This window comes from Rhinopithecus roxellana, chromosome 6, assembly GCF_007565055.1.
Source record: "Rhinopithecus roxellana isolate Shanxi Qingling chromosome 6, ASM756505v1, whole genome shotgun sequence".
Lineage (NCBI taxonomy): Eukaryota > Metazoa > Chordata > Mammalia > Primates > Cercopithecidae > Rhinopithecus > Rhinopithecus roxellana.
In genome coordinates this window covers 78,431,621-78,455,468 of record NC_044554.1, presented here as the reverse complement: position 1 = coordinate 78,455,468, position 23,848 = coordinate 78,431,621, and the positions used below count along the sequence as shown (strand labels likewise).

The window sequence follows — 23,848 nt, the reverse complement described above, 5'->3', positions numbered from 1 at the left end:
CCCCATGAGATAAATATACTTCAGGCCTTAGTACCAAGAGAGTGATGCATCTTCTAGATTATCTGTCTGTCTTTGTGAAGACTGATCCATGCAAGTGAATCTTCCTTCTTTCCAAAGAAAAAAAAAGTTCAGCCTGTAATCCTGGTACTTTGAAAGGCCAAGGTGGGCAGATGACCTGAGGTCAGGACTAAAAATATAAAAATTAGCTGGGCATGGTAGGGGGTGCCTGTAATCCCAGCTACTTGGGAAGCTGAGAACAGGAGACTTGCTTGAACCTAGGAGGTGGAGGTTGCAGTGAGCCGAGATCACACCATTGCATTCCAGCCTGGGCGACAGAGTGCAACTCCATCTCAAAAAACAAAAAGAAAAAAAATGTTGAGTCAAATATGCTGCCTCATAGAGTACGTGTTCAGGATACTGTGGCATGTATTTTTGCTGTAAATACTTCCCTGGGCTTTCTCTTGTCTACCGATGTTCCCTTTAATTCCCTAAGTTGCTTATCATCGTGTTTTATATAGCTACCTCACTTTTTTCATTTTGAATGAGGCAGGAAATAAAATAGCAAATCTTGGGCTCAAGGTGGACAAAGGAATGAGAGACATAGAAGAAAATAAGAAATGAACTGTAGAAAGTTAAAGGCCAGGCATGGTGGCTCATGCCTGTAATCCCAGCACTTTGGGAGGCTGAGGAAGGCAGGATCGCCTGAGGCCAGGAGTTTGAGACCAGCCTGGCCAACATGGTGAAACCCTGTCTCTACTAAAAATACAAATATTAGCTAGGTGTGGTGCCGGGCGCCTGTGATCTCAGCTACTTGGGAGACTGAGACAGGAGAATCACTTGAACCCAGGAGACGGAGGCTGCAGTGAAGCTGAGATCAGGCTATTGCACTCCAGCATGGGTGACAAGAGTGAAACTCCGTCTCAAAAAAAAAAAAAAAAAAAACAAAAAGTTAAGTTAAAGAGCTTCTTGTTACAATGAGATAAAATTGATAAAATGTAAAATAAACTAAAAGGACATATTAAAAGAAAAATGCAAAGAACATTCTTATCACATTTTCAATGTGCTATGGAATCTGCTCACATCTTTACTAATAATCTCTCTTCCAAACCATGGGCTATCTCATATATTCGGAATATGATTTTAATATAAAATGTAAAGAAGTACTTCTATCACCTAAGTAAATTAGTATGTTCCATAGAAGTAATTTCCTCCAAAAGCAATTTTAATTTGCTAAGACAAAAATAAGAACAAAACTTTTCTTACTGCCACAACTACAATCTTAAAAAAAACAATACCAAAAATGCAAATAATAACCTATTTCCATGTTTTACTTAAATGAAGTTATCTGTGTTAAGTATTTGTGTCTAAGAAAAAGCACTGGCAAACAAAACCAAAGCCAAAACAGAATTCTTGCTATACATTTTAATTTTTTTATTTTTGTTCTGGAAATTTTAGGTTTACTTAAAACCTTGTATATAATAGAAACATAATCCATTGAGCCTTTGGATAAACAAAGTTTTCAGAGTTTACTCATAATATATTCTCCAAATTATCCCACACAAAACTGCTTAGGAAGAATGTGTTAAACTATATTGATGATTTAAAAACAAGCACAACAACATAAAGAATCTTCCTCTATTTCAGGAGAAATGATTTACTATGAAGTTCTCCTTTTAACATCTTTGGTGTCAATTCTGGGTAAACCAGGAGGGTCGCTTTCTGTCTCGTTCAATGATCCTCTTGCCTTGATCTTGTTCAGATGGCGTCTCTCCCGTGTACAGCACCGTAGTCTCTATGGTGGGAGCCTTAAAAGGGCCCCCTTCTTGTTTCCCTATCTGTCGTCTGATTTCTGCAGTCTCCTTGCGCACCTTTTCATAGCAGTAGGCACAAAGGACATGTTTCTGTTTCAGGTGACCACATTCAGGACAAACGTCTATATTGTTCTTTAAAACAATAAACAAAAACATATTTTAACAAGAGGCAATATAACGAACAAATAACCACTGATAGGAGCAATGCTTGTATTTTAACTTTCTTAGAATGTTCAGGCTACATGACGTCATCACACATCATCTAGTTCCACCTTGCTTTAACTGAAGACAAGCAACACTGAGTTTGAATTAGAGAAAAACTAGAACTAGAATTTAGCCAATCTAGTACATCTTTACGTAAACACAGCAGTTGTAGTTATGTAAAAAACAAAAAACAAAACTCATTTCCCCTAACTCCAAATACTAAATATCAAATAAGGAATTCACCAACATAATTAAGTGACCCATACACTCAGCATCTTAAATAAGACACCAAGGAAAAGTGAATTCCCTTTGTCTTTCAATCTATCTTAGGGAAAACAAGATAAGAACATTACAAGTTGACCTCCTCGGCTTTCTCTTTTTATCACGGTGTAATTCAAATTCCTGTATAGAATACAGGTTTGGTATATGGTATAATTTTTCTTTTTAAAAATGAACACTGATTATTCCTTAATGTAAAATTATTTTATGTTACAGTCTTAGGGTATTTTAATGTATAATACCCTTTTACAACTTTAAAATAATTATAACCACTAAAAGATTTATCAACTTATTCTAGACATAGGTTTGAAAGAAAATACAAAGAAAAATACTAAACAGGAACATTAAAGAAGCTTTAAACACTTGACAAGATTAATATACTAACATCTGTGAGGCAGATAACAAAAGAATTTCCTTTTCCGAAAGGAAGAAAGAGGCTTGCATATTACTTGCCTAACCATATTCGCATTTTACTCCACTACTGGAAACTGGATTGCATGTACAACTGAAGGTATGAAGACACCCACAGTTAGTAGGTCTTCTTTTCATGATCAAAGTACCCAACATAACACACTATATAGCGTATGTAACAGAAAATAATTCAAGGAAGAAAATAAATGCACAGGATAAGAACTATTCCCTCAGAATAAATGCATCAGGAAAGTCACATAATAGAACAGTGCAAGATCTCAGTCCTAAAATCTTACGTCCTCTTGAGCAAATTTATGAATTACTGTTAAGTCTTAAGTAATAAAGTGTTTTTCAGTTCTACATTTAAGTTCAGCCCCACCCATCACTCAATAATGCTTTCTGGCTTAAGTTCTAAGGTTTTGCTTAACAGAATGTGGACGCTTATGAAAGTCAGTTTTCTGTTCTTGAGTTTCATCTGTATGGTGCTGCTGCTGTGGAACGCCATGAAGGAAACAGCAACTGAAATCCTAACTGTTAAAACCATACACGAACAGATCAGAGGTAATACACATTGTAATTTTTCTTTTTACTAGATCAGTGAAGACAGTACATCCATGTTGTCAGAGAGGAGAATCTGAAATTGTCTGAGGATAGGAGAACACAAAGAAAATCTTCAAAAGAACATGAGGTCAAAAATCAGAGCTCGAAAATCTACTGTTTCTTAACTGTGTGACCACAGGCAAATTCTTTTTGCCTCAGTTTGTTCATCGTAAAAATGAAGAATATCTTACTTGCTTTGGAGGGCTATTGTGAAGACATGATGAGATATAATAAACATAAGGCACTGAGATACATCATAGACACTTAATTGTTGTTAGCTATTTTATTACTTATCTTAGGGAAATGATTAAAAAAATAAATATGTAAGGGCTTGTAAAACCCAAGATTCAGTATAGCTACTGCTTCTAGCTTTAATTCTAGGCTCTGCCATAGTTAGGATGTTTACTCATCTGTAGTTCAAAACTCACACAGTTCAAGACTGACACAGCTCAAAATTCAAAAGTCATGTAGGCACCTCACAGCCTCGTTCCTTGCCCAGTCTCCAAACTCACTCCTTCCTTGACTGTGTTTCTAATACTCAGGCTAGAGGACAGCAGGCATATATAATGAGAATACTGTATTTCATTTAGGCCAGAGGAAAGTAGACACATATAATCTGAGAATAATTTATTCCTAGGCTATAGGAATCTACCATGAGCTTATTCAATGGAGGACCTGAGGAAAAGCACACCCACAAAAATCAATGCATTACCTTAACTTTAATAAGCTTCTGCGGGTTTCTTCTCCTACACCGGTTAACTTCAATGGTGCGTCTATTTTTGGGAGCTGCCATCCAAAACATACTATCCAAAAGGCTGGAATTCTCTTTACTTCCGCTAGCATCATTTGCTGGCTCTGTAAATATGGCTGGGCCCTGGACTGCTAATGCTGGTCCTAGGAAATAAAACATAAGAGATACAGAATTAGTTTCTAGCTTCTAAATTACTATTTACAGATATCATTTTCCTTAACAATCAATGGTAACACACACACACACACAGAGACTACATATAAAATCGAGAATGTGAAACTCAATAATGGGATACCTTAGCTATTAAAATACACTAAAGCTTATACAATACAATTTTAAGGAACACAGAATTTTTTCTTAGTGGATCCTGCTGAAAAGAGATCAGTGAAATTCCATCAAGTTTCTTAACTCATAAAATACAGGACTCTGATAGGCACCTAACTTGAACAAAACAAGCAAAGAATCACTCAACTGTCCACATTCTATTAATACTTGGTGAGTAGTAAATACCTGATTAATTTACAAGTAAATCTAGACAGATTTCCTGAATAAACTTCTGATCAGCACTGATGTAACTGTCAACTGGCCCTTTCTTATATTCAAACTGAGTCAGGTCCTCTATGATACAACCCCTTAAGTCACTTAATTCCTCTTAATATTTGATCTCGATTCCTGTCTGCTCTCTAAAGAGCCAGCTCACCATTTCTCTGTATGGCCGTATTTATGTGACTATGAATTGCTTATAAAAATCAAGAGACTCCTTTACCCTTTCCTTGCCATTTCTTAGACATGCCATACTTTTTTCTTTTTTCTTTTCTTTGAGACTGAGTCTCACTCTGTCACCGAGGCTAGAGTGTGGTGGCATGATCTCCGCTCACTGCAACCTCTGCCTCCCAGGTTCAAGTGATTCTCCTGCCTCGGCCTCCCAAGTAGCTGGGATTACAGGTGTGCACCACCAGGCCTGGTTAATTTTTGTATTTTTAGTAGAGACTGTGTTTCATGATGTTGGCCAGGCTGGTCTTGAACTCCTGACCTTAGATGATGCACCCACCCTGGTCTCCCAAAGTGCTGAGATTACAGGCGTGAGCCACCGCGACCGGCCGCCATACTTCTTTTGATTTTAAGAACTCTTAAGAATGCACAAAGCTCTCTAACACCTAACAACTGGCAGTTATTTTCAGTATGTCCACAAGTATTGCCAAGCATGCCCCGGTGATTAACAACACAGGCTCAGGAATGTGAACTTGGGACCACTGTGAGCCTACTGCTTCCGTTGGAAAGTGTATACACCTAATGCGACTGTTGTGAAGATTATCCCAGGAAGTACATGTAGAAAGCTTGGCACATTGCTTGGCATATAGTGGCATATATTTTCCTGGTATATTTCTGGATATTATCACTTTCAGGCTGCTTAGAAATGGAGTAGAATGTAAATGCCAAAGCAATGACAGTTTCAACATCCAAGATACTTCCAATTAAGATTAATTCCAAGTGAAACATGGGAAACAGAATTCATCTCCTCAGAGCTCAAACACCACAGAAAACATGTACTGCGCGGGAGGGAGGGAGGGAAGAGGGGAACGGAGGGAAGGGAAGAGTAGAAGGGGAGAGGGGAAGGGGGAAGTGAGGTGAGGGCAGGGCCAGAAAGGAAAGACAGATCTAGAGAGTGGTGGGCCTTGATGCCAAGTGAGACCTGCAGAACTGTCCTCTCAGGACAACTCTGTACAAATCCCTGAACTCAACAGACTTGACCAAACTCTAGCACAGTTTCTAGCAGCATAACGCTGTATCCTAGGATGACCTCGGCCCCCCTTTAAAGTGCCTGCCTGAGAAAGCTCAACGCTGCCTGGAAAATTTCCTATTTATTTTAGCCAACATACCCCTGATAGTAGGTCCCTGAACTCCCTTCGAGCATTTCCTGGAAAGGGCACATAATTGTAAATAAGTATCCCTTGCAACTAACTCGGAAGCGTTTCTCTTAAGGCCCTGAGAGCCATTCCTTCGAAATCTAATCATTAGGAAGGATAGGGCCTTTGTCTCCCAGTCTCTGCGGGAAGATGGAATCCTACCTAAGATAACTGCGAGCTAGCAGACACAGCCGGCTAATCACATTTGCACTGACCTCACCGTATTACACTTCTCTGACTCTACAGAGTCCCTACACTCCCGCCTCGCTCATTCTCCCTTTAAAACGCCCAAGTCACCTCTGCACGAACCGGGATGGAGCTCAGTTCTTTACCTGCAGTAGTTACTGAATAAAATCCGTTTCAGCACTTTAATTACTAGCTGGTTATGATTTATCTTTGACACAAGCTTGGGTTACATTCTGTGTACGAATGGAACAAGCAGAGTTTTTTTGTTTGTTTGGTTGGTTTTTTTTTGCGGTGGAAGGAGCGCAAAAACAGCCGTTGTGTTCTCGCTAATATGTGAATGTCACGAACTACGTCCCGGACGTGCGGCCGCGGATCAGAACCCGGGCAGAGGGCTAAGACTGTAAGCTGCGTCTCCGACGCTGCCCGAGGTCCCGTCATCAGTCCCCTCTCCCACGGAGCCCTTCTTTACCTACCCCACGGAGGACTGGGAAAGCCTGGCCGGCTCTGCGGAACCTTCCGCAGCAGTCGCTCCCAGTAGTTTCGAAGCAGGCCCCGGGCCGCAGGCCACGGCGGAACCACTAACACCAGCATGGCCAGCGCCATTTTCCCTGCTGGAAGACCGCCCCGGTCCCGCCCCTGCTTTCAGCATGTGCACAGGCACAGAATCGGGCAAGCCTCCCTTTCTAGAACTACAACACCCCGCATGCTCTTGGAGCAGCTCTGACTCTCCTCCAATCATAGATAGAAAAGGAAAGGCGAGGGGCGGGGAAATGAAAGAAAATCGGGCACAGTGCGCATGTATGCGGATGTGCTTTGGCTCTTCGGGTAAAGATGGCGGAGCGCGGGTACAGCTTCTCGCTGACTACATTCAGGTATGGAAGGGGCCCTCGAGGTCCTCAGCGTAGTCGAGGTTGCAGGAGCTCTGTCGACTTAGTTTTTCCCATCCTGACGTCGGGATTGGTGCTTCTGGAGGGTCCAGTAGAGAATGGAGATGGAAATGCGGCTTTGCAAAGTCATTTGCCAGGCCGGCCCGGGATTCCTGGAGCTTCCTTGGTCGGAGGCTGCTGGAGGATCGGGGGGCTGTGGGACGGTGAGGCACATAGCCAAGGATTCGCTTTCACTTTGGAGACTAGAAAAGAAGGCAATTTTAGCTTAACCATCTTTGGGTGGCCTGTTCCGAACCCAGGATTTTTTTTTCCTGGCTCAAGTGGACCTGATGCAGTGGTTTCTGAAACTCGGAATCATGGTCAAATATGTGGGATCCCCTTTTCTTGGAAAACTCTCAGCTTTACAGTTAAGTCAGAGTCTTGGTCTCCGTTTGTCACTAGTGTCTTTCAAAACCTCCCGCTCTCAGTTTCGTCGATGCACGAATTAGAAACATAAGGAGTAAAAACCGAAAGCGCCTGTCACTTTTTTGTGAACCCCTAGCAACGAGGCAACAGTTTGAGTTTTGGCCTTTTTTTGGTGTGTGGAGGGGGAACGTGGAGGGGGATGTTTACTTTAAACAAGATTGTAGGCTTTTCTATTGTAGAACAGGGGATTAGAATAATAAGTTTACTTTCCAAAATACAGTTGAGGCGAACCATAGCTCCCAGTGTGAGAAAACCATCACCGAAGACTTTTAAAAATTGACTGGGGAAGTTTTCTGACTAACCCATTTTCTTAAGGATCAGTAATGCCCAGTTTACTTCAAATGTACTCCTGACAACTGAAGGCAGGCAGGATCTAACTTGTTGAGTACTTTCTGTATAGGTACAACTTAACCTTAACCTGCTTCATCTCTTTCCACTGCTGTGATAAATGTTATCTCAGCTTCTTACAGATGAACTAACCACAGCTTGTACAAATTAAATAACTTGTCTGAGGTCATCGGTGAATAGCTGAGGTTGACATTCAAACTGGATTTTTTTCTGATAACAAAAAATAATACACTTTCTATTACATAATGTCTTAAATTCCAAAAGTACCTTTCTCTTGGCAGTTTTCAATAAGCAGTGAGTGCACGTAATAGTTTTCTTGTAACCCTTGAACAAGATTAATTATGCAATAAAAAGTCTCACATATGACAGAATAGTATGTGCAGGATGTATTCACTCTTCATATTTGTGAAGAAAACAAATGTGGTCCTCTTTTTAGAGACAGGGACTCGGCAGCCTCCAGCTCTTGGGCTCAAGGGATCCTCCTGCCTCAGTCTCTGGAGTAGCTGGAACTAGAGGTGTGCACCACCCTGCCTGCTATATTTTTTTTTTTTAAAGGCATGGGGTCTTGTGATGTTGCCCAGGCTGCAAATGTGGTCTTTTATCTCGAAGAAATTGTAATCCTAGTGGAGCCGAAAACATAAAACAATCATATACCTTCAGGACTCAATCTTTTTGTAACAAATTTCTTTATTAAAATAAACTTTTGGCCAGGCAGGGTGACTCAACTGTAATCCCAGCTACTCAGGAGACTGAGGCAGGAGGATCACTTTAGCCCAGGAGTTTAAGACTAGCCTGGGCAACACAGCAAGACCCTATCTCTGAAAAAATTAAAAAATTAGCCAGGCATGTGCCTGTAATCCAAGCTTTTGGGAGCCTGAGGGCGAGAGGAGCACTTGAGTCCAAGAGTTTAGGATGCAGTGAGCTGTGATTCTGCCACTGCACTCCAGCCTGGGTCACAAAGTGATACCCCATATCTAAAATTTTTTTTTAAAAAAACCAAACTTATGTTTTGTTTGTTTGTTTTAAACATAGTGGATTCAGCTGTTTTAAATAAAAAGAAAATATTTGTTTCTAGCCTCTTGTAATCAGAATTAAACTAATGGTGGAAGGGACTAGAGACCATACAGGATGAAACAGTTCTTGTGGAGTACATTTGGTTGGGGAATTGACAATAAATGAGTAAACAAATTGGTGCCTACTAATAAATTCTCTTACTAAGGAATTTTATTTTAAAAAGGGTGAAGAAAGGAATATTACTTTAGATTGAGTAATCAGGAAAGGCTTGTGCTTGGGGGTGATTTTTGAGACTGGAGGATTAAAAGTAGCCAACTATTTGAAGATTTAGAAATAAGGAGACTTGTAGACAGAGGGAACAGCATGTTTGAAAGCCCTGAAACTGGGAAGGAGCTTGAGCTCTTAAAGGAATGAAAATGAGGCAAATGTGCTATTGTGAGCAAGGAGGTGATGTGGGAGAGGGCTAATCGTGTAGGGCTTTGTAGGCCAGAGAAGAAAATTTTATTTTAAGTGAACAAAGAGGTTCTTACAAAATCTAAGTGGAGGTGACATGGTACAAAGGTAACTTTGACTAGGGGTAGAAGTAAGGTTGAGAAAGGAAAACCAGATAGAAGGCTATTTCAGTTATTCCATGTAGGGATGCTGATGCTATGGAATGGGACAGTGGCATTATGGAATATAAAGATGGTTGATTGCTCAGCCAGCTCACAGGTCAGTGAGCTTTCATGCAGTGAAATCACGTAGTGGTAAAGATAGGTAAGTACAGTTAATAGGAACAGAGAAAAGGTAACTATTAAGTTTATATGAGCCTTTAAATGTTACCCAGGGGTATATGAATTAGGTATTGAACAATAATTGAAAGCTGGATGGACCCAGAAAGTTGTGATATGATTATTGAAATAGTGACTATTAAAGGAAAAAAAGTTCAGCTTAATTTTTTAATTTAAATGTCAGTTGATGTTGTTCTGCTCAAATTAACTAATTATATCAAGAGCCTTAGAGCTGTCACCCTTAGGTCTGTTTCTTTAATTGGTCTAGATGTGTCTCTATCAGCCAAATGATTGTAGATTCCTGGTACTAGGTTATGTGCTGGAATCCTGACTGAACATAGCGGACTTTATTGAGGAAGACAAATATTGTAAAAATAATAGAGGCCAAGGCAGGAGGATTGCTTGAGACCAGGTATTTGAGACCAGCCTGGGCGACATTGCGAGACCCTGTTTCTACAAAAAAAAAATAATAATAATAATTCAGATATGATGCATCTTAGGCAAAGAGGAAGTACAGGACATCACAGGCATCAGTGAATAGGTATTCAACTTAATCTGAGGGGTCAGGGCAACTTCCGTTAGGACATGATTGAAGGAAAAGAGTTCACAGGGCAATAGAGAAATGCATTTCAGATGGAGGGATTAGCTTGTGAGTGAGGTTTTTGAAGTTTGAGAGTAGTCTATGTGTTTGGAGCAAGGAGGGATGGAGTTGAGATTTGGGTGAGCAAGGGAATATTTGTAATTATATGAAGAGAAAATATGGGCTTCTGAAATTTTCAATAGTAGATGGGAGATAAGGATCTAGCTGTGTCACTTTGGACAAATTACTTTCACTCAGACTTTATCTATGAAATTAGGTTGGTTTGTGATGATTCTAATTAAACAACTAGGTTGAAATAAAGTATAACTCTAAAAGGCCAGTTTAAGACTTGTGTTTAGCTACCAAATCCATGGAACCAGATCTGTTAAGTGTGACCATCACGTGGCTTCTAGAAATAGTTGTATATTTTGTAGAGAATACTTAATTGTGAGTGATATCTAGGTGTTCTTGTCTTAGGCCATGTCTGTGTTCTAAAACCACCCCCCTACTTGAAATATATGCTGCTATTTGGTTTTTAACAAACACATACATGTTCTTAATAACATTACTATTCAGTATGTGCTTGTTACTGATTTTGTGCCAGACAGTTTTATAGGAATTACTTCACTTAATCACAACAATGTTTTGAAATAGGTACAGGACCCTTGTAGGGGATGGTGATTTCAGGACTCTCACAAATACCAAGTCAAGGCGTACTCAGGTTCTATAGTCAGCCCTGTGGAATCCACTGATACGGAAAACCAGTTGTGGTTACTGTGTCCTCATTTTACAGATGAGAAAACAAGCACAGAAAACTTAGGGTGAAAAGAAGCAACAGTAATACCACTGCTCCATGTGGCAGACAAAAAACAAAGAGAAAGTAGTGCTTCAGTAGGAGTATGTTCTGATTGCTTTGTAAACTTGGTTTCGTTCGTTTTTTCTTTTCTTTTCTTTTCTTTTTTTTTTTTTTTTGAGATGAGGTTTTGGTCTTGTTGCCCAGGCTAGAGTGCAATGGTGCGATCTCGGCTCACTGCTACCTCCACCTCCTGGATTCAAGCGATTCTCCTGCCTTAGCCTCCCAAGTAGCTGGGATTACAGGCATGCGCCACTATACCCAGCTAATTTTTGTATATTTAGTAGAGACAGGGTTTCACCATGTTAGTCAGGCTGGTCTTGAACTCTTGACCTCAGGTAATCCACCCACCTTGGCCTTCCCAAGTGCTGGGATTACAGGCTTGAGTCATTGTGCCCAGCTGTAAACTTGGTTTCTGTGCCACTTCATGATAGAGGTCAAAGGCCAGCTACTCCTTTGACCTGAATGTCTGTACTATCTCAGAAATGTTCTTACAATAAATATTGGATGATATGTGAACTTAACAAATACCTGTGTTTCTTTTAAGCCCGTCTGGTAAACTTGTCCAGATTGAATATGCTTTGGCTGCTGTAGCTGGAGGAGCCCCGTCAGTGGGAATTAAAGGTAATTAAATGCTTCATTCATTTCAGATGCCTGTTAGTAGTTATCTTAATTATTTTGGAATTAATTAGTAATTAATTTATACAGAGCTGCAGTAGTATGATTTTTAATAATTTTTTGTTAATTTACAGTGTTTTGGAGTTTAAATAGTAAGAAGTCTAAGATCATTCAAATTTCTTTTCAAAGTAAATAATAACACCTTTATCTGTTAGTTGTAATATTCACAGTAGTCTTTCTCATTCAGAAAACTGAGTCTTTTTTTTTTTTTTCCCCACTGATTATGTCACTCCTTGCTGGCAGTTTTTATCCTTATAATTTAGGAAAGTTTAATTATAAAACATAAGCTAAACATGTTGTGTTTCACTTTAAAAGGCTGTATCATTTATTGTAAATTTCATGTTATGAGACTATTGGGACAAGTAGGCAGAAATCCATTATTTTAAAACGTGAACTCTCAGGTATCCTTAGAGTGCTTACAAAAGGTTATGTAATACCTTTAGCTGTAGGGACGATTTTTTTGTGTAGTACTAATGACCAGTGAGGGAAACACGGACTTACCATTTCTTAGGTAATTTTGGTAATAGGACTCCGGAAGAAAAGGTTTTATAAATTAAAGGAAATAAAGGACTTTGAGTTTAGCGCATCCATAATAGAAAGCTGTTAAAACAGTCTTATAAATGATTAAACATTTAGGTCTCTCTCTTTTTTTTAAGCTGCAAATGGTGTGGTATTAGCAACTGAGAAAAAACAGAAATCCATTCTGTATGATGAGCGAAGTGTACACAAAGTGGAACCAATTACCAAGCATATAGGTTTGGTGTACAGTGGCATGGGCCCTGATTACAGGTACTTTATACTTTTTATAGTGTTTCTCACCATCTCATGAATTGATTGTAATCTGTATTTTCAGGAGAAAAACCAAGGTTGTTTTCCTTTTATCTTCCAATTCCTCTTTTTTTGTGTGCTTTGTTTAGCAATAGCAGCCTCATTGAGAGCTGAATTTAGTTTGCCTGTGTAGGTTACTTTAAAGAGAATAACTCAGATGTGAAAGAGGAGGTAGATAGATTACATAACTCCTCTTTTCTCTGTTTAGTGGACTTTCCCTTCTGACATATTCCTCTTCTACTATCCAGGAACTGGGCATAAGGGCTTTAGTTTTCGCCAGTGCAGTTTAAAAATGATAAGAGCAATTTATGTTATAATAAACTATATTCTAAAAAGTATGAGGCAACAAAAGAAAGCATCGCCATCCAGAGTTATCCTTATCTGTTTTCCTGTTCTCCACAAAGGAACAAAATTCTCAAACACCACTGCAAGTTACTGAGTGTGGCAGCCAACCAGGATCCCAGTGCTCATATAATCACCTCTTTATATTTCACAGGAAGAGAGAATAATCTTGTTACTCAGGGTACCAGCAAATTGAAAGAGATGGACAGCTTTCTGTGTCTGTCATTTAAACAAGTAAAAGGAGAATTACTTTATTGCTCATGATTTTGTGGAGCAAGATAGGTAGATGCAAAGTTTCACTTCAGTTTCACTCCTATTTCACATCTGAGTTGTTCTCTTTAAAGTAACCCAGGGTCTTGCCCAGGCAGGTCTCAAACTCCTGGCCTCAAGTGATCTTCCTGCCTCAGCCTTTTAAAGTGTTGGTATTACAGGTGTGAAACACTGCACCCAGCCGAATTTTACATTTTTAGTTACAAGTAGTTTCTTACTGTTTCTTAATCTCTGAAGGGTACTCTTTGAAGCACAGGCAGAGAGATTAAAACAGTCTGCAGGAAGTAGTGACCTGAAGTGAGAAAAATATGCCCAGAATTGTGTGCATGTGTGTTTATGTGTGCTTGTATGCGTGTGTGGACTGGGGTGAGCTATAAAAAGACAAGTGGCTGCCCTTGGATAAGGGGGATAGTCTTGAAGAAGTCATGGAGTGAGATGAAGTTCTCATTTTTGTATATTAAAGCTGTTACTTTTAAGCTAACTGGTACTCTATGATGCTTTGATACTTTCTTCTATATCAACTGGAATCCAATGTTAGAGTAAGACTAGCTTTGATCCAGTAGCCACCATTAAAGCAATGTAAACTGGTGCTGCAGGTACGTGCCTGTAAAAGAAGAATGAGTCTTTGGGTAGTAGAGCATCTTCCTTGTAATTAAATCTTATTTTTTCCTTGTTAGAGTGCTTGTGCACAGAGCTCGAAAGCTAGCTCAACAGTACTATCTTGTGTACCAAGAACCCATTCCTACAGCTCAGCTGGTACAGAGAGTAGCTTCTGTGATGCAAGAATATACTCAGTCAGGGTAAGTTGCTTTTTTTACTTGAAATGTGCCATGAATTGTAGGGGGAAGTCATTTTAAAGAGTAGATGTATACATAGAATGGGACTTACCATTCCTATATTTGCCTAACAAGTGGACAAAATCACTATGATGAATATTTCTGATCTTATCTGGATCTAGAATATTTACTTAAGGAAAAAAAATGTGTTTTCTTGTTGCTCATATAATAGCAGAAAGCAGCTTCTAGATATACAAAGTTCTTTTGCCAGTGATTAAAACACTTTATGGGCAGAAAATCATTGCTACTTTTAAATTTTTTTTTTTTTTTTTTTTTGAGTCAGAGTCTCACTCTGTTACCCAGGCTGGAGTGTAATGGCATGATCCTGGCTCACTGCAACCTCTGCCTCCTGGGATCAAGTGATGCTCATGCCTCAGCCTCCCTGAGTAGCTGGCACCACAGGCATGCATCACCATGCCCAGCTAATTTTTTATTTTTTTTTTGTATTTTTTTGGTAGGGATGTGGTTTTACTATGTTGGCCAGACTGGTTTCAAACTCCTGACCTCAAGTGATCTGCCTGTCTTGGCCTCCCAAAATGTTGGTACTACGCCTGGCCTCTACTTTCAAATTTGTTTCTAACCAGAAATGATTGTAAGCACATGATGAAAGCAGCTCTTTGACACATTCATATTTCTTTTCATTCCCCAGCTTCTTTGGGTGTGGATGAGATAGCATATAGGTAGTTGTTGATATGTAAACCTAGTGGAATAGCTGCATTAACTGAAAATTGTCATTTTGTAATAGGTAAACCTAGTGGAAAAGCTGCATCAATTGAAAGTTGTCATTTTGTGACAAGTAAACCTAGTGGAAAAGCTGCATTAATTAAAAGTTGTTATTTTGTTAGGACACTAAATGTTACTCCACACTTATTAACCCCAGTGTCTTAGGTGACACTCTGTTCAATCCAAATTTTTTTTTTGTTTGGCTACCATTCCTCACTACTGTAAAGAGAATTAGTTTTGAATTGATTCATTCAGAAAGGTGTTAAATACTTTTTAAGGAACTTACAAGTCTGATTTCAGTTTGCCTGATAATTTGCTTTATTTGAGAGCACTGATAAATTCTTGAGGATGACTTTCATGAAAATGCCAAGTAATTTTCATTTTCCTGTCTGCAGTGGTGTTCGTCCATTTGGAGTTTCTTTACTTATTTGTGGTTGGAATGAGGGACGACCATATTTATTTCAGTCAGATCCATCTGTAAGTATCAGTAGATGTATTTGAGGGATTTGTCTTTAAAAGTGCTCTTTGAATATCTAACAGAAATAGAAGCCATAAAAACTTTACAATTGGGCCGGGCGCGGTGGCTCAAGCCTGTAATCCCAGCACTTTGGGAGGCCGAGACGGGCGGATCACGAGGTCAGGAGATCGAGACCATCCTGGCTAATACGGTGAAACCCCGTCTCTACTAAAAAAATACAAAAAACTAGCCGGGCGCGGTGGCGGGCGCCTGTAGTCCCAGCTACTCGGGAGGCTGAGGCAGGAGAATGGCGTGAACCCGGGAGGCGGAGCTTGCAGTGAGCTGAGATCCGGCCATTGCACTCCAGCCTGGGCGACAGAGCGAGACTCCGTCTCAAAAAAAAAAAAAAAAAAAAAAAAAAAAAACTTTACAATTTAGCAGTATTTTCTTCTTTTTCACTTGGGCTTTAGAAAGTATGAGGTCGTGCATTTTTGTGTGTATATTTAAAATTTTGGTAATTTGGTCTTCTGATAAGGAAGCTGTGTTAGTTCTACCGTCTTCTGCCATGTTCGTTAACTTCATACACTTGGGTGATTTGTTGAAATAGTTGTTATCAAATGTATTTAAACCTGTAACTTTGGGAAATATTGCAATTGAAGATGTGGATCTGGAGGACAGTGTTTTGGTGTTTGCCATCAGTTGAATCTTGGGGTTGAATTGAGTGACTTCCAGCAAAAACATTAATCTATCTTGAATTCAGTGTTTTGCAAAAATGATTGTGAAATTGGTACCTTGGGTGAGTTGTCTGCTGTAATGCAGAAGAATGGTATCTGAATAGAAGGGGTTTGTAAAGGATAATACTACTCCACATCTGTCCCATTTGCTATGAGAACCTTAAGACAAAATTCAAGATTAGGAAATGATCTTTCATGTTTTATGGATTATTAGATAATTACGAGTTCACTCAATGCAGACCTTATGATCTACTCTTAAAATCTGAGATGGCAAAAGAAAAATATTTTGGTTGTTACTTAAATCAGAAAAAATAAGTATTTGGGGAACTTTGATAGTGTTGTTACTCCATCTCTGAGTTTCCGAAGCTAAATGACAAGCCCTCTTATCTTCCTTTTCAGAAGGTAGCAGAAGCCACCATTTCTGGAATCCAGATGTCTTCTTTTGTCCTATTTTCCTCTGTTGTATCTAAAAAACAATTGTTTTCATTTAAAACATGGATTATGTTTCTTTTGGTATTTTTTCTGATGAGATGCTCTCTTTTTAATTTATTCACTAATGATCAAGAGTTGGTCACCATTTTTCAGATTTATACGAGAGACTTTTAAATCGCTTCAGTCTGTGAAGCTAAAATACTACTCTTGATTATTTAAGTTAACCTCAATTTCTTTTAACTGGCTTTGTTACATAATTTATGTACACTTAATTGCATCATCACCAGCTCATCAGTTTGATGAGTTCTGATATATGTAAATGTCTGAAGAAACCATTACTACAATGAGGATATCAGAAATTTCCAGAACCTCCAGAAGTGTCTTCATGCCTCTTTGGTTTCCATCTTTCTAGCCTTCTTAAGAAAATAACCTATTCTGTGATGTTTTCCATTCTAATAATATTCTGTGACCTTCAAAGTTAGAGAACAATTAATAAAGCTAAAAATTAAATGGCAGGGCAATATAATTGTATTTGTGTTTTAAAATATGGTTCTTTACTCTTTCTGTCCTGATTAGGGAGCTTACTTTGCCTGGAAAGCTACAGCAATGGGAAAGAACTATGTGAATGGGAAAACTTTCCTTGAGAAAAGGTAGGCTCACTCACTGTAACTGCATTCATTAGCAAACTCACTTTATGGTTTTTGGTGCTCTTTAAGTAATTAATATCATGGGACTAAAGAAACTTGCTGTATTACTCTGTATATGAATCTAGTTACAGATAAATCAAAAACTTATCTCCCTCCTAGTTTCCTAGCCTTCAGTATATCAAGTGGTAATTAATATTCATTTCCTAAGGAGTTCTCTTTCTACATTCTGTGGTTTCCTAAATGCTTTTTTTGTTTGTTTGTTTTACTTTTTACTTCACTTTTTCTGCCATTTTAGGAGGGAGAAAAAGAACATTGAATCTGGAATAAAAAATTTGGGGAGACAGATATTTAAATGATTTAATGATAATAGTTTACATTACGACAGTAAAAAAATTTGTGAAACCAGATGCCTGGAGTTGAAGGTATATTAAATATTTGATATGTGTGCTTGATAAAAAGTGGAGCACTATGTAAAAATCTGTCGGTGCCCAAGTACAAGCTGCTCTCACTTATTTCCAGCCGTATTCTAGTCTCAGTGTTACTGTAGTCCTTCAAAACTCTCCAAGCTTTTGAAGAGGAAAATGTTTTATTTCTTGATATGTAATAGTTGCACATATTTTTGCAGTATATGTGATATTTTAATACCTGTATACTATATTTTAATAGTGTGTCAAATCAGGGTGTATACAGTGTGTCAAATCAGGGTAATTGGATATCCGTTACCTCAAACATCTATCTTTTCTTTGTGTTGGGAACATTGCAGATCTTCTAGCTATTCTGAAATAGGAAGAAGAAAAATAATTTCCTGACTGTACTATTGGACACCAGAACTTATTCCTCCTATCTGACTGCATTTTTATACCGCTTCACCAACTTCCTTCATTTCTTCTTCCCTTCTCCCTTCCCAGCCTCTGGTAACCACTGTGGTACTCTCTCCCTCCATGAGATCCACTTTTTTTAGCTCCCACATATGAGTGAGAACATGAAATATTCATCTTTCTATGCCTGGCTTGTTTTACTTAACATAATGACCTCCATTTCCATCCATGTTGCTGCAAATGACAGGATTTCATTTTTTCATGGCTGAATAATAATAAAAAATTTTGTAACTCCGTTTACCAGATGAGCCTTCACAGTACATTTTTCATGTTAAGGTTATTAAAAATCTTAGGCCTGGGTTTAAATGGTAAATTTAATCTTAGGCTCTTAAGGTACTTTTTCATTTTTCTTTTTTATATTAATGAGTCTTCCGAATATTTCACATTGTTATTACATGATATGTTTTGTTTTATTTTTGTTTCAGAGGCATTTTATTTAGAAAACTAAAAATAATTAGATGTTCAGAACCAGTGTACAATAAAAGAGAAATTAAACCAGTTACTTTATCATGTATTCCCTCTTTACAACCAAAGCAAAAAACAACAACAACAAAGACATTCTGCTTTAAGGGAAAGTCAGACAAATAAGCCAATATATTTTTCTTCTCCATAATGATATAAACAGCTGCAAGAACTTTTAATTGTAATAAGAGAAGTCAGATGTTGTCTTGTACATATTCATTAAAAAGATGACAGGCCATTGTACTACAAGAGGATAACTCAGCCTCCCTTCATCTGATCCTCTTGAGATTTCACTTACAGGTAACACCAAGTTAGTTGTTCCAGCAATGGAGCAAATTCATATTCCTTATTATTTATTACTGCTTTTGCCTTAAGCAGAGAGTAACTCTGGAAAGCTGATATTTTTCTCTGCTTGCTCGTTCTAGTCCAGTTGTATATTATTTGTGGCACATGCTTGATGCTCAGGCCTTAACTTGAGGAGTTGAAGAATAGATGGAATCTGAATTCTCTGAAGCAGTTTCTTCTAGCTCCTCTTCTCTTGTCTCTGCAAAACCAGTCTTTGGCTTCTCCAGCTCACTGCTATCTTCTTCAGGAAGCACACATTTCTAAAGGCTGTATGTTTTTCCTACCACGGTTTGCCAGTCTCAGTGTTCCATCTTCAGAACCACTGGCATACAGTTCTCCATCAGGACCACATCTCACACAGTGAATAGGACTGGAGTGTCCTTTGTAGGATTCTAATTCTTCTCCACTGTTGTCATCATAGTGACAAGTTTAACATCTTCACCACCTGCAAAAAGAAATTCTTAAGGTGAAGAGATTCAGAGTTAATGGTTACAGGAGCTTGAAAGGATTTAATTGGTTCCAAACTTACTGTACTGTCAAAAGCACTGGATCAGCCTTAAGTTATTACCAAAATCTCCCTCAGGAATATATTCCATACTACTGGCTGACATATTAAAATTTAGAGATTTCATTTCTGTCATAGTAGCATGATCCCAGAGTCTAAAGTTGTGTCATCAGAAGAAAGAATCTGTTTATTCACACTGCACCATAGGGCCTTTTTTATATCAGAGCTGTGATCACTAACTTCCTCAGGTTCTGCTTCGGGTTTGTTCAAGTCATATATGCGTAACAGTTTATCCTGTTTCCTGGTTAACAAATAATTACTATCCTCCGTGAAATCCATAGTCTTGACAATGTTTTTATGAGCCAGGGTCATCAGTTCATCTCCTGGGATAGCATCCCGCACTTTGTGAAATCTGCAGCTGCTGTGGCAGCTTTGATGGCATCCTTATTCAGTGTTGCACCCCAAACAGCATCTTTATGACCCAAAAGGATTCCAAATCAGTCTCCTGTATGTCCCTGGCATAGCATAGGTTTGCCATCTTTGCAAGCACTGATTTAGAAATACTCGTAAGGCTGGCCGGGCGCAGTGGCTTGTGCCTGTAATCCCAGCACTTTGGGATGCTGAGGCAGGTGGATCACCTGAGGTCAGCAGTTCGAGACCAGCCTGGCCAACATGGTGAACACCCCCCCCCCCCCCCCCCCCGTCTCTACTAAAAATACAAAAATTAGCGGGGAGTGATAGCACGCGCCTGTAACCCCAGCTACTCGGGAGGCCAAGGCAGGAGAATCGCTTGAACCTGCCTGGGAGGTGGAGTTTGCAGTGAGCCAAGATTGTACCACTGCATTTCAGCCTGGGTGACAGAGCAAGACTCTGTCTTGAGGGAAAAAAAAGCCCCTAAAGCATGATGCCACTGAAGGCCAAGTCAGCCATGGGCCGTGTGTGGCCAGAACAGGTGAGCAGCATCAGTCTCATTGCTATGGAGGTGGTGAACCCAGTGATTGGGCTGGTGGACTGAGGGTCATCCTTGTCTTGTCTTCTCTGCTACAGCACCCGGGGTTCCTCCAGGCCTCACCCTAACACTGGGGCTGGGCAGGGAAACAGGAAAAGGTGGCACCGAGATTAGGAAGGAGCTAGGGAGGGGCTGGGGAGTCGGGGAAGGGTGAGCAACAGTTGACAATGGAGGGAGGAAAGTAGGGGATGGGGAGAACCAAAGAAACGAGCCAGCCACTATTCACACCGTCCACACTGGTATCGGCAGGAAGTGACATGTTTTAGCTTATAAGAAGAAGATGAGATTTTAGCAAAGTTCTGATTTTTCTGTTTTAAAAATTATAATGCCACCCCATCCTGATTGTTAAAATATTTATACTTAAGAAGTTTCCTGGCTGGGTGCAGTGGCTCACGCCTGTAATCCCAGCACTTTGGGAGGTCGAGGCAGGTGGATCACGAGGTTAGGAGATCGAGACCATCCTGGCTAACACAGTGAAACATGTCTCTACTAAAAATACAAAGAAATTAGCTGGGCATGGTGGCAGGCGCCTGTAGTCCAAGCTACTTGGGAGGCTGAGGCAGGAGAATGGCATGAGCCCAGGAGGTGGAGCTTGCAGTGAGCCAAGATAACTCCATCTCAAAAAAAAAGAAAAAGAAAAAGAAAAAAGTTTCCTAAACTAAACTCATTTTAGGGTCATACCCTTCATGATGTTGGGAATTGAGCACCAGATATTGTCAGTTTTTTTATCTGGGGACAGCTATAAGGAGGTGATTAAAAGAATGTGTAATTTAGTATTTTTAAGATGTTTAGAGTTTTAAAAACTTACGTTGTTGCTGTCATTGTATTTAAATAAAGAATATAAACAATGATATAAGTAATTTTTTTTTTTAATTCTTCAGGTATAATGAAGATCTGGAACTTGAAGATGCCATTCATACAGCCATCTTAACCCTAAAGGTTAGCTCAATATTCAACAACTGGATTTACAATGATTTCATGATTAACTGCTTAGAAAATTGACCTTTTTTCCTCTGTCCTCAATAGGAAAGCTTTGAAGGGCAAATGACAGAGGATAACATAGAAGTTGGAATCTGCAATGAAGCTGGATTTAGAAGACTTACTCCAACTGAAGTTAAGGATTACTTGGCTGCCATAGCATAACAGTGAAGTGACTGAAAAATCCAGAATTTCAGATAATCTGTCTACTTAAACATGTTTAAAGTATGTTTTGTTTTGCAGACTTTTTGCATACTTATTTCTACATGGTTTAAATCGACTGTTTTTAAAATGACACTTATAAATCCTAATAAACTGTTAAACCCACCTTCCAGCCTTTTAGGAGTTGCTAAAATTTTAACAGTTACTTCCTGCTTTTTATCACAGTTGATTTCTGAAGACTACATTGCGAAGCAGAATGATGAAATCACTTTTTCGTTGTCAAGCAGTTTTGGTTAAGTTAAATCTTATTGCCCTCTTCACTATCAGATGTTGCTTGAGTTTCCATAAAGCAAAATGCTGATTTTGGTGAAAAACATCATTGCTTCTAGAGCTGGGAGGATCTGCAGACTTTCACAGATTCATAGGACAAGAAAAGCAGCATAGGTGCTTTTAGGTGCCATTAGGTATTGATCAGTGAAATCCTAGGGTGCTCTATGAGATCGTACTAGGCCTGTGAAGAGTGGTAAGCCAAATAGGTCTCCATGGGAGATACCGTATGTAAGTAAATAAACAATGGTTTGCTGGTTCCTGTTGGTGTCTCCATCACAAGTAGGTTTTAAAGGAACCTGGGTTCTTAGATTTTGTTAGACTTTTTAAACTCAAGGATGAGCATAAGTGCTTGAAATAAAATTCTAATACGTAAGTGTCAAAACTATGGCTTAAGACTTGTTAATTCATTAATGTAATCTCAGTATAATAAGTACCTTCACTATAATGAAAGTTATAATTAAGTATCTGAACTCATGTGAAGGCAGTGCTTAGTTTTGTTCTGTTTTTTAATTTTTTTAAGGCATCTTAGGATAAAATCATTAATTTTCTTTACAGAACATAGGGAGAGTTTATAAGCATAATCATTCTTACCAATGTGAAAGTATAGTGGGCAATTCCATGATTTAAATGTAGCTCAAAATATTCTAAGATTTAGTTAAGGGCAAAAGAATCTTATTTTGGAGATTTTTCTCAGGGTCCCCAGTTCTGTTACCTACCATCACTATAACACCCATATCTTGTTTTAGGTGGCAAAAGCATTATAGGAGATGAAAGATGGTAACTTTAACTTCCTGTTTCAAGATGTTTATCTTGGCCTCGTCTAATAATCTCTCTTATGGGCTTCTGATAATATTTTCACTTTAGCACACTAGAAAGTGGACATAGTAGCAAAAAGGGTCTTTGAAGTCAAGTCTCAGCTGTCCCACCTACTGGCTGAGTGACTATGTGAGGTAATTACCTCAGGGTTTGTTTGTTTCTTGAGACAGAGTCTGTCACCCAGGCGGGAGTGCAATGGCATGATCTTGGCTCACTGCAGCCTCATCCTCCCCGGCTCAGGTGATCAATCCTTTTACCTCAGCCCCCCGAGTGGCTGAGACTACAGGCATGTACCACCATGTCCGGCTCATTTTTGTATTTTTAGTAGAGACGGGGTTTCACCATGTTGCCCAGACTGGTTTCCAACTCCTCAGCTCAAGCGGTTCACCCATCTTGGCCTCCCAAAGTGCTGGGATTACAGGCATGAGCCACTCTGCCTGGCCATATCTCAGGGTTTCCTAAGGACTAAATTTGATAACACAAGTTAAAGCCTGGTGTGGTTAATAGTTAATTACTCTGTTAGCTGCTGTTGAATTTGTTTAGTCCTTCTGTAATGTCCAGTATCAAAAGACCAAAGCAATGTCAAAATTCTACAAATCAAAGCAGGGAAAATTAAAGGCATATAATATTTCAGAGGTAAGGAAGACTCGTAGGTTTTTATTGTGTGCCAACAAAATTAGTCCTAAAGAATAAAGGGAGGAGAAATCAGCAGAACCAGATTTGATCCAGGTTCTGTTTTCTGCCTCCTGCCCCCATTAAATGCAAAGCCCAGTTCCAGTTCAAGCTGCCTACAACACTTCTTCCTTTGTTCTGTGTATTCTTTCCACGAACCTTAAAATTAAGTTTTTGTCCTAGTTCTTAGGAAAGAGTTCTTTGATGTAGCAACCCACTGCATCCCTAAACATTCCAAAACTCTTGAACCATTTCCAGCCTGTGGATTTTAGCTTAAGTATCATAATGTTCCTAATGTTCACAGCCTCTCCCTTCTTTTGGTTCTTTTTGTATCTTCTAACCCTTAAGACATTTTAACTCCATTTGTTCTACTTCTTCCCAGTTCCCTACTGAACCATGAATTTAAATTTGCAAAGCAGTTATTAGCAATGAAACATGGAGATGTTTAAAATTCACATACATGGGGAATAAAGAAGACTAATACAGAGCCTTATAATTATCAAGTGCTGATACACTCAAGCATCCCTGAAAAAAAAAAAAAAAACCCGACCTTGAGATAATTACCTTGCACAGTCTCTCAGACATCAAGTAGGTGATAAATGAACACTGAAGGGTTTTCATCTATTGCTCAATTTTCTTCATAGAATGAAACTGCCAACTCTTAGTATTTACCTCACC

General features: G+C 39.1%; 2 protein-coding genes and 1 pseudogene across 2 annotated transcripts; 1 reads left to right on the top strand and 2 right to left on the bottom strand.

Moving 5' to 3' along the window:
• Window positions 1-1,410: 1,410 nt before the first annotated feature.
• Window positions 1,411-6,794, bottom strand: MRPL32 (mitochondrial ribosomal protein L32). The gene is made up of 3 exons (XM_010381576.2): window positions 6,623-6,794; window positions 4,018-4,199; window positions 1,411-1,943 (listed from the first exon to the last, which is right to left on the bottom strand). Exons 1-3 carry the CDS (start codon window positions 6,750-6,752, stop codon window positions 1,689-1,691), a joined length of 567 nt encoding a protein of 188 aa, XP_010379878.1. The 5' UTR covers window positions 6,753-6,794; the 3' UTR covers window positions 1,411-1,688.
• A 121-nt stretch (window positions 6,795-6,915) lies between these two features.
• On the top strand, window positions 6,916-22,064 carry PSMA2 (proteasome 20S subunit alpha 2). The gene is made up of 8 exons (XM_010381575.1): window positions 6,916-7,021; window positions 11,614-11,690; window positions 12,401-12,533; window positions 13,862-13,984; window positions 15,139-15,220; window positions 16,943-17,016; window positions 21,094-21,151; window positions 21,239-22,064. Exons 1-8 carry the CDS (start codon window positions 6,981-6,983, stop codon window positions 21,353-21,355), a joined length of 705 nt encoding a protein of 234 aa, XP_010379877.1. The 5' UTR covers window positions 6,916-6,980; the 3' UTR covers window positions 21,356-22,064.
• LOC104676703 lies at window positions 18,102-20,471 on the bottom strand (annotated as a pseudogene).
• Window positions 22,065-23,848: the final 1,784 nt, after the last annotated feature.

Excerpts from the sequence above, each read along its gene's own strand:
- MRPL32 (XM_010381576.2), bottom strand. The coding sequence starts at position 6,752 with ATGGCGCTGGCCATGCTGGTGTTAGTGGTTCCGCCGTGGCCTGCGGCC. Across the intron at positions 4,200-6,622 it reads CTTTCCCAGTCCTCCGTGGG|GACCAGCATTAGCAGTCCAG; the intron begins GTAGGTAAAGAA and ends TTTATTTCCTAG. Across the intron at positions 1,944-4,017 it reads AGAAGCTTATTAAAGTTAAG|AACAATATAGACGTTTGTCC; the intron begins GTAATGCATTGA and ends ATTGTTTTAAAG.
- PSMA2 (XM_010381575.1), top strand. The coding sequence starts at position 6,981 with ATGGCGGAGCGCGGGTACAGCTTCTCGCTGACTACATTCAG. Across the intron at positions 7,022-11,613 it reads TTCTCGCTGACTACATTCAG|CCCGTCTGGTAAACTTGTCC; the intron begins GTATGGAAGGGG and ends GTTTCTTTTAAG. Across the intron at positions 17,017-21,093 it reads AAAACTTTCCTTGAGAAAAG|GTATAATGAAGATCTGGAAC; the intron begins GTAGGCTCACTC and ends TTAATTCTTCAG.